Source organism: Triticum urartu, chromosome 2A, assembly GCF_056163025.1.
Source record: "Triticum urartu cultivar PI428250 chromosome 2A, HENAU_Tu73, whole genome shotgun sequence".
NCBI lineage: Eukaryota > Viridiplantae > Streptophyta > Magnoliopsida > Poales > Poaceae > Triticum > Triticum urartu.
This window is the reverse complement of record NC_141874.1, coordinates 135,748,834-135,759,615: the sequence shown is the minus strand read 5'-3', so window position 1 is coordinate 135,759,615 and position 10,782 is coordinate 135,748,834. Positions and strand designations below refer to the sequence as shown.

At 45.7% G+C, this 10,782-nt stretch overlaps 1 protein-coding gene across 1 annotated transcript; it reads left to right on the top strand.

Moving 5' to 3' along the window:
* The first annotated feature begins 7,397 nt into the window (after positions 1-7,397).
* LOC147984282 (uncharacterized) lies at positions 7,398-10,572 on the top strand. Its single transcript, XM_087541039.1, has 4 exons — positions 7,398-7,460; positions 8,514-9,416; positions 9,519-9,665; positions 10,237-10,572. The coding sequence occupies exons 1-4, from the start codon at positions 7,398-7,400 to the stop codon at positions 10,570-10,572; spliced, it is 1,449 nt and encodes a 482-aa protein (XP_087397165.1).
* Positions 10,573-10,782: the final 210 nt, after the last annotated feature.

Genomic DNA, 10,782 nt, shown 5'->3' with positions numbered 1-10,782 from the left:
GTAAAGCAATTATTGGGCACTTGCATCTTATGCAATAGAGAGACAACCATAAGGATCTTGCCAGTTGCCGATAACTTCAACAAAACATGATCATCTCATACAACAACTTATATCTCATCATGTCTTGACCATATCACATCACAAGATGCCCTGCAAAAAAAAGTTAGACGCCCTCTACTTTGTTTGTTGCAAGTTTTACGTGGCTGCTACGGGCTTAAGCAAGAACCAATCTTACCTACGCATCAAAACCACAACGATAGTTTGTCAAGTTGGTGCTGTTTTAACCTTCGCAAGGACCGGGCGTAGCCACACTCGGTTCAACTAAAGTTGGAGAAACTAACACCCGCTAGCCACCTGTGTGCAAAGAACGTTGGTAGAACCAGTCTCGCGTAAGAGTACACGTAATGTCGGTCTGGACCGCTTCATCCAACAATACCGCCGAACCAAAGTATGACATGCTGGTAAGCAGTATGACTTATATCGCCCACAACTTACTTGTGTTCTACTCGTGCAAATAACATCAACACATAAAACCTAGGCTCTGATACCACTGTTGGGGAATGTAGTAATTTCAAAAATTTCCTACGTACACGCAAGATCATGGTGATGCATAGTAACGAGAGGGGAGAGTGTTGTCTACGTACCCTCGTAGACCGACAGCGGGAGTGTTATGACAACGCGGTTGATGTAGTCATACGTCTTCACGGCCCGACCGATCAAGCACCGAAACTACGGCACCTCTGAGTTCTAGCACACGTTCAGCTCGATGACGATCACCGGACTCTGATCCAGCAAAGTGTCGGGGAAGAGTTCCGTCAGCACGACGGCGTGGTGACGATCTTGATGTTCTACTGTTGCAGGGCTTCGCCTAAGCACCACTACAATATTATCGAGGAGTATGGTGGAAGGGGGCACCGCACGCGGCTAAGAAAACGATCACGAGGATCAACTTGTGTGTCTATGGGTGCCCCTGCCCCCGTATATAAAGGAGTGGAGGAGGGGAGGAGGCCGGCCCTAGGAGGGGCGCGCCAGGGGAGTAGGATTCCTACTCCTAGTTGGAGTAGGTTTCCTCCTTTCCTAGTCCAGCTAGGAGAAGGGGGGAAAGGGGGGAAGAGGGGAAGGAAGGGAGAGAGGGGCCGCGCCCCAAACCCCTTATCCAATTCGGACTGGGCTTGGGAGGGGCGCGCGCCACCTCCTGGTCCTTCCCACTAAGGCCCATTAAGGCTCATTGCTTCTTCCTCGTATTCCATAACTCCCCGGTACCTCCAAAAATACCCGAATCACTCGGAACCTTTTCGATGTCCGAATATAGTCGTCCAATATATCGATCTTTACGTCTCGACCATTTCGAGACTCCTCGTCATGTCCCCGATCTCATCCGGGACTCCGAACTCCTTCGGTACATCAAAACATATAAACTCATAATGAAACTGTCATCGAAACCTTAAGCGTGCGGACCCTACGGGTTCGAGAACAATGTAGACATGACCGAGACACGTCTCCGGTCAATAACCAATAGCGGAACCTGGATGCTCATATTGGCTCCCACATATTCTACGAAGATCTTTATCGGTCAGACCACATAACAACATACGTTGTTCCCTTTGTCATCGGTATGTTACTTGCCCGAGATTCGATCGTCGGTATCTCAATACCTAGTTCAATCTCGTTACCGGCAAGTCTCTTTACTCATTCCATAATACATCATCTTGCAACTAACTCATTAGTTGCAATGCTTGCAAGGCTTATGTGATGTGCATTACCGAGAGGGCCTAGAGATACCTCTCTGACAATCGGAGTGACAAATCCTAATCTCGAAATACGCCAACCCAACATGTACCTTTGGAGACACCTGTAGAGCTACTTTATAATCACCCAGTTACATTGTGACGTTTGGTAGCACACAAAGTGTTCCTCCGGCAAACGGGAGTTGCATAATCTCATAGTCATAGGAACATGTATATGTCATGAAGAAAGCAATAACAACATACTAAACGATCGGGTGGTAAGCTAATGGAATGGGTCATGTCAATCACATCATTCTTCCAATGATGTGATCCCGTTAATCAGATAACAACTCTTTTGCTCATGGTTAGGAAACATAACCATCTTCGATTAACGAGCTAGTCAAGTAGAGGCATACTAGTGACACTCTGTTTGTCTATGTATTCACACATGTATGATGTTTCCGGTTAATACAATTCTAGCATGAATAATAAACATTTATCTGTTGGGTTTCGTAGTAATTTCAAAAATTTTCCTACGCACACGCAAGATCATGTGATGCATAGCAACGAGGGGAAGAGTGTTGTCTACGTACCCAACGCAGACCGACTGCGGAAGCGATGACACGACGTAGAGGAAGTAGTCGTACGTCTTCACGATCCAACCGATCAAGCACCGAAACTACGGCACCTCCGAGTTCGAGCACATGTTCAGCTCGATGACGATCCCCGGACTCCGATCCAGCAGAGTGTCGGGGAAGAGTTCCGTCAGCACGACGGCGTGGTGACGATCTTGATGTTCTACAGCAGCAGGGCTTCGCCTAAACTCCGCTACAGTATTATCGAGGTATATGGTGGCAGGGGGCACCGAACACGGCTAAGGAATAGATCACGTGGATCAACTTGTGTGTCTAGAGGTGCCCCCTGCCTCCGTATATAAAGGAGCCAAGGGGGAGGGCTGGCCGGCCAAGGAGGGGAGGCGCAGGAGAGTCCTACTCCCTCTAGGAGTAGGATTCCTGCTCCCAATCCTAGTCCAACTAGGATTCCTCGGAGGGGAAGGGAGAGAGGGGGGCCGGCCACCTTCTCCTAGTCCTAATAGGACTAGGGGAGGGGGAAGTGGCGCAGCCACCTTGGGCTGCCCCTTTCTCCTTTCCACTAAGGCCCATGTAGGCCCATATGGCTCCCGGGGGGTTCCGGTAACCTCCCGGTAACCCGGTAAAATCCTGATTTCACCCGGAACACTTCCGATGCCCAAACATAGGCTTCCAATATATCAATATTTACGTCTCGACCATTTCGAGACTCCTCGTCATGTCCGTGATCACATCCGGGACTCCGAACAACCTTCGGTACATCAAAATGCATAAACTCATAATGTAACTGTCATCGTAACCTTAAGCGTGCGGACCCTACGGGTTCGAGAACAATGTAGACATGACCGAGACATGTCTCCGGTCAATAACCAATAGCGGGACCTGGATGCCCATATTGGCTCCTACATATTCTATGAAGATCTTTATCGGTCAGACCGCATAACAACATACGTTGTTCCCTTTGTCATCGGTATGTTACTTGCCCGAGATTCGATCGTCGGTATCCAATACCTAGTTCAATCTCGTTACCGGCAAGTCTCTTTACTCGTTCCGTAATACATCATCTCACTACTAACATATTAGTTGTAATGCTTGCAAGGCTTATGTGATGTGTATTACCGAGAGGGCCCAGAGATACCTCTCCGACAATCGGAGTGACAAATCCTAATCTCGATATACGCCAACCCAACATCTACCTTCGGAGACACCTGTAATGCTCCTTTATAATCACCCAGTTACGTTGTGACGTTTGGTAGCACCCAAAGTGTTCCTCCGGCAAACGGGAGTTGCATAATCTCATAGTCATAGGAACATGTATAAGTCATGAAGAAAGCAATAGCAACATACTAAACGATCGTGTGCTAAGCTAATGGAATGGGTCATGTCAATCAGATCATTCAACTAATGATGTGACCTCGTTAATCAAATAACAACACTTTGTTCATGGTTAGGAAACATAACCATCTTTGATTAACGAGCTAGTCAAGTAGAGGCATACTAGTGACACTCTGTTTGTCTATGTATTCACACATGTATTACGTTTCCGATTAATACAATTCTAGCATGAATAATAAACATTTATCATGAAATAAGGAAATAAATAATAACTTTATTATTGCCTCTAGGGCATATTTCCTTCATTATCATGATATAAGGAAATAAATAATAACTTTATTATTGCCTCTAGGGCATATTTCCTTCAACCTACGCATCAAAACCACAATGATAGTTTGTCAAGTTGGTGCTGTTTTAACCTTCGTAAGGACCGGGCGTAGCCACACTCGGTTCAACTAAAGTTGGAGAAACTGACACCCGTCAGCCACCTGTGTGCAAAGCACGTCGGTAGAACCAGTCTCGCGTAAGCGTTCGCGTAATGTCGGTCCGGGCCGCTTCATCCAACAATACCGCCGAACCAAAGTATGACATGCTGGTAAGCAGTATGACTTATATCGCCCACAACTCACTTGTGTTCTACTCGTGCATATAACATCAACGCATAAAACCTGGCTCGGATGCCACTGTTGGGGAACATAGTAATTTCAAAAAAATTTGTACGCACACCTAAGATCATGGTGATGCATAGCAACGAGAGGGGAGAGTGTTGTCTACGTACCCTCGTAGACCGTTCGCGGAAGCGTTATATCAACACGGTTGTTGTAGTCGTACGTCTTAACGATCCGACCGATCCAAGCACCGAAAGCACGGCACCTCCGAGTTTTGCACACGTTCGGCTCGGTGATGTCCTCGCCTTCTCGATCCAGCAAGAGGGGCGAAGTAGTAGATGAGTTCCGGCAGCACGACGGCGTGGTGACGGTGTTGGTGAAGAACAATCTTCGCAGGGCTTCGCCTAAGCACTATGAAAACTATGACGGAGGATAAACTAGAGGGGGCGGGGTTGCCAACACATGGCTTGGTGTTTCTTGATGTGTCTTTGGTGCTAGCCCTACCCCTCTATTTATATGTTGAGCCCTGGGGTCGAAACTTGGAGTAAAAGCCTCCACAAAGTCGGTTTCACCCGAAAGGCAAGAGTCCTTCTCGGACTCCAGGGCCAGACGCCAAGGTTCCCGGCGTCTGGACCCAGACGCAAGGGACACTGGCGTCTGGCCCCTGGACTCCGCAAAACTTCCTTTTGTGCTTTCCAAAAACCTTGTGGACTTTCCCCTTTGGCGCAAAAAAAAGTGTTCTCATACCCAAACATTTCGGGAAACATCCGGAACCCCTTCCGGTAAATTCCAGAACCCTTCCGGTGACCAAACACTATTATCCCATATATCAAACTTTATCTCTGGACCATTCTGGAGTTCCTCGTCATGTCTGTGATCTCATCACGGACTCCGAACAACATTCGGTCACCAACATACATAACTCACATAGTACTATATCGTCAACGAACGTTAAGCGTGCGGACCCTACGGGTTCGAGAACTATGTAGACATGACCGAGACACCTCTGTGGTCAATAACTAATAGCGGGACCTGGATGCCCATATTGGCTCCTACATATTCTACGAATATCTTTATCGGTCAGACCGCATAACAACATACGTTGTTCCCTTTGTCATCAGTATGTTACTTGCCCGAGATTCGATCGTCGGTATCTTAATACCTAGTTCAATCTCGTTATCGGCAAGTCTCTTTACTCGTTCCGTAATACATCATCCCGCAACTAACTCATTAGTTGCAATGCTTGCAAGGCTTATAGTGATGTGCATTACCGAGAGGGCCCAGAGATACCTCTCCGACAATCGGAGTGACAAATCCTAATCTCGAAATATGCCAACCCAACAAGTACCTTTGGAGACACCTGTAGAGCACCTTTATAATCACCCAGTTACGTTGTGACGTTTGGTGGCACACAAAGTGTTCCTCCGGCAAACGGGAGTTGCATAATCTCATAGTCATAGGAACATGTATAAGTCATGAAGAAAGCAATAGCAACATACTAAACGATCGGGTGCTAAGCTAATGGAATGGGTCATGTCAATCACATCATTTTTCTAATGATGTGATCCCGTTAATCAAATAACAACTCTTTGTTTATGGTTAGGAAACATAACCATCTTCGATTAATGAGCTAGTCAAGTAGAGGCATACTAGTGACACTCTGTTTGTCTATGTATTCACACATGTATTATGTTTCCTGATTAATACAATTCTAGCATGAATAATAAACATTTATCATGAAATAAGGAAATAAATAATAACTTTATTATTGCCTCTAGGGCATATTTCCTTCATTAGCAGCATCTTCTTCTTCTCCTCCTCTGTCTTTGATAGCTCTGCCTTCAAGTTCCCCACTACAGTCTCAAGCTCAACAATCTTCACATCAACATATTCCTTCTGCTCCTTCTGATTGTTTAACTCCACACCCCTCTGCTGCTGGGCATCCAAGAGAGAATTCACATCAGCATACAAACTGTCATAGTTCTCCTGTAGTTTCTTCTTCTCGTCCTCTTTCTTTGACAACTCTGCCTTCAAGTTGCCAACTACAGTTTCAAGCTCAGCAATCTTCACTTCAAGATATTGCTTCTGCTCCTTTTGATTGGTTAACTCCACACCCCTCTCCTGCCGGGCATTCAAAAGAGCATTCACACCAGCATACAAACTGTCATAGTTCTCCTGTAGTTTCTTCTTCTCTTCTGTCAGGTTGTGAATTGCAAAGGAACTCTCTAGATTGTCATTGGTCCTAGCTGACTTAGTCTCCTCATACATATCCCATAGCTTGGCCAATGCCTTCTCCATTGAGTCTGGCCATTCAAAATCAATCCATTGAACTACTCCACAGTTTATGCCTTCCTGTATTATAAACAATAAAAGAATAAATAATTGTCTAAGACCATCAAACCAACAGGTTCATGTATCTAATATGTGCACTGTTAAACAGATAAATTAACAAGTCACTAAGCACTCACATGTTCCTTACCATACAACAGACAAATTAACAATGCCCACTGATAAACAAGTCATTAAGCATTGACCATAATAAACAATGACTACCATCCACTAATGAGAACACACTCCAACACAGCGGCTAAAGCAAATTAAACAAAGACAAAGCACTTAACCAAGCTTAACAACTTGATAAACAAAGGAGTAAGCACTGACCACAATAAACAATGTGTGGTCAGAACAAGCTAAAAAAATCCACTAATGACAAGGCATGTCATAACAGGCTAAACAAAGACCAAGCTAAAAAATCTTAAGAGCTTGATAAACAAAGCATTAAGCAAACAACTTCCTTTACATAGGATGTGAATCATACCTTCTTAGCACATCCAAGAAACCTCCTGCCCGTGTGCATCCCTTCAAATGCTACAAAGCGTTTGCCGGCTCACCGTGTTCACACAACACATTCACATCTGCGTCGGTACCATTGAAATTCGGATCGTGCATCGTAGCTGGAAGCTGCGGGAGCAAGCAAAGAGAAGGCTAGGTTCAGATCGAGCTCAGCGAAAAAATCCCCAATTCACTAACCCTAACCCTAGCTCTAGGTATCTAACCAGCTGACCTTGATGATGCCATCGCAGGAGGAGGAGATGTTCAGGACTGAATCCTCACTGGTCTCGTCGCTCCATGACACCATGGCACCGGGGAGCAGCAGAACGGCGGTCGGCGGTCTGGCGGCGCCGGGGAGGAAGAACAGAGTGAGGAGAGGGCGAGGCAGAGGCGAGAGTGTGAGGAGAGAGCTGGATCGAACCTGTTTTTACCCACACGCCGGAGCAGTAGCGGCTGCCACGCCGTTAGATGGCGTGAGCTCGTGGCCGTGACGCCACGTCCCCAAAATCGGGCCCCACCTGTTATAATAGTGCTTAAAATGCCCCAACAGAAGGTTTGGTGTTTTCTGCAAATGATTAGGCGCGAAATCAGTGTTTTCTGGTACAAAAACGTAGAAGAGTCTTTTCTGCAACTCTAGGCTTTAATGTGGTGATTTTTTGCAATTCACTCCTAAGGAAGGAGACCCTCAACAGCCCTTTCTCTGGCTGCATGGGTTTGATCGAGTGGTGATGGCTACTGACGACAAATGGGTGAGAGGAATGACGTATATACGTGTGCAACGATGCCGAGGTTGGGTGCCACCACGGGGTGTCGTGCACGCGGTGTCGGCTCGCCCCGGCTGGATAAGAGCGGCGCCGACTCAGGTGGAGACATAGCAGTGTGCAGGCGCATGGAGGGCTCGGGGGGGAAATGTGACCTCCCACACTTGATTTTTCTTATAGTAAAAAAGGTGACGTAAAAAAGGGACAAAACTAATCTAAATCTAAATTCAAGTGCCTTAGATATAATTTACTTCATACGGATACGATGCATCGAGGTGATGATCAGCTGGTATCCTCCTCCTTGTTAGACGATTCCCTAACGTGAATGAGCACAATCTGTTCTCCCGGCAACCGTGGCCCTCGTCGCTCACCACGTCAGGAGTATGTGGCGGAGGAGGATTCTTGGTAGTTTCCTAATGCAACTCGTGGTAGTTCGGCTTCTCTCTCGATATGTCATGGGTTGCGACCTGCCGACTGGCCTTTTGAGTCAGATTGTTGATCGTCCGGCGCCCAAGTAACCAGTCTCCGGTGCTCTCTAATCACGGAGTCAGCGCGCAACATTGTAAGTTCATTACCAACTCCCCCTGCTTGTTACCGCATCCGACGGAAAAAGTGGCGCGCTACTTGTTTTTTATTTTCTTTCAACTATTTGTTTTGCAGATCAAAGGCGGAGATAGGATGAGTGCGATAGAAGACGAAGATAGAATTAGTGCGCTCCCGAATGACATTCTGCTAGAAATCCTCGAGTGCCTTGATTTGAGAGCAGCAATCCAGGCCAGCACCGTCGCGAGACGATGGAGGCACCTTCCGTACCAACTCTCTCATCTGCTCATCAGCGTCACAGACTTCCACGACGATGCTGGTCGAACGACAGATCAGATAATGAAGGCATACACAGATGCAAAGACAAGGTTATTGCTGTGTCCTCCAACACTGACATGCGGTAGGATCATCAAGAGACTACAGCTCAGCTTCTACCTGATAGACCCTTACTTGACCTCTATCGGCAATGCGGTCGGGGACGCCGTGAAGAGCGGCGAGACTGAATGGCTCGAGTTCGCCGCGTGTGCTGATGTGGATCGTCCAAGTGATGACCAATTAGTCCTGTTCGGGCAGCGGCTCATGTCATTCTCCAATGCTTGCCCTGGTGCCTTCAAAGCGCTCACAAAACTAACCCTGCAGAACCTTGCATTTGAAAACTCAGATGTCACCAATCTCCTCAACACTTGCAACAAACTTAAGCTCCTTTCCTTGAGATCCTGTGAATTGGTCCAGGAATCTTTCCTAGAGATTGATGCCCCATGCTCGGAGCTCGGCGCGCTCGAACTTATCTGCTTTGGGTGCATACAAGTTGACCTAATCTGCCTTCCTAAACTGAGGCAACTGGTCTACGATACTTGGTACGGCGAAAACCCCTCGGTGTCTTTTGGCTGCGTTCCTCAGCTTGATCAAGTATGCTTGGCCTCTCCTGCCCTGTCTTGGCAGACAACATTCGTGTTGAGCCAGTGTTTATCTAGTAACAGCAACATGACGGTTCTGCATTTGAATTTTCGCACTGAAATGGTAAGCTACCTTTATCTATTTATTTCAAATTCAGTGTATACTTGTATATTCAGATTTGCATTTCAACTCATCATGTTATATTATACTCTTCTTTTACGGCAGATTTGGATTAAGCCCGAAGATCCACGACACCTCAGACCTATATTCAGCAAACTGAGAGATGTGCATCTGTACAACATCTTTGCTGAGTGTGATCTGAATTGGACTCTGTTTATCCTTGAAGGTGCACCCTCTCTGGAGAACTTGTATGTAAGTCTGTTACTTCGGTTTTTTCATCATTTTTGCCTCGACATGTTACGCCTCAAGATATTTAGCATTAACCATCTACGAGCATTGTAACTCTACTCTGTGAAAAACAGTAAAAGTGTTATTACGGTCTTCTTTGGGATACATAAACTGGGAGAACTCATGGATTGTATGGTAATGATTAACAATCGTACAGGACTGAAAGGCAGAATAATTGTTCTTCAGAGATGTATATGGATGCTTCAAAGGAATTTTGCAGAGGAACAGAGGGAGGTGCATGACACAAATAAATTTTCCTGTAAAATTCCTATGGGTTGTGACATAGTTCATTAATTTTGTAGGAATCTAAGAAATTAATTTTTCATGGATACATAAGAACTTTGTTTATAGGATTTTATTTCTACAAATTTCTTCAAAAACTCTACATTCCAAACAGGGTCTGACCTTTATTAGCAACCATACATTTACTTGGAAGATCTTGTTGCTATTGATCTGCTGCATTTTGAATATTAATATCGAGGTTGATTGCAACTTCTAATGTAATCTTTCTTGTTTCTTTTCTGGGTCCATGAAGTTATCTCGACATTCATGTAAACTCAGTAACTATGAGGATAGTGCCAGCAAGACCAACTTGGTGTGGGAAACATCCAACTTCAAGCACTTGAACCTGAAGTTGCTGGCGATGGAAGGGTTTGAGGAGGTAGAGAAGGTGATGAATTATATAAGGCTTGTCATGGAACAAGCGGTCAGCTTGAAAAGAATTGAGTTGCCAGATAAAATCCCATGCAAGAAGTGCAATGCTATAAACCTTGAATTGCCAAGATTTCCAGTGGATGAACTTAGCAAGCAACGGGTTAGGGAGAAACTCTCATATGGACTGTCTTCATCTGCAGAGATTATAATCGGATGATGTATGTTAGCAAGAAATAGTACGCTGAGATAGCGATTCGGATGACGATGGAAGTACGAAATAACTTAATAAGTTCTTGGCTCACATGTCGGTCCTGCCTAATAAGAAACAACTTCTGCTCTGGCTGCTGCTGGAGTTTTTTTTACAGCGTGTTAAGGATGGGGAATGAGAGTTGAGGGGTGAGAAGATTAAAAGTCCACTATTTGATTA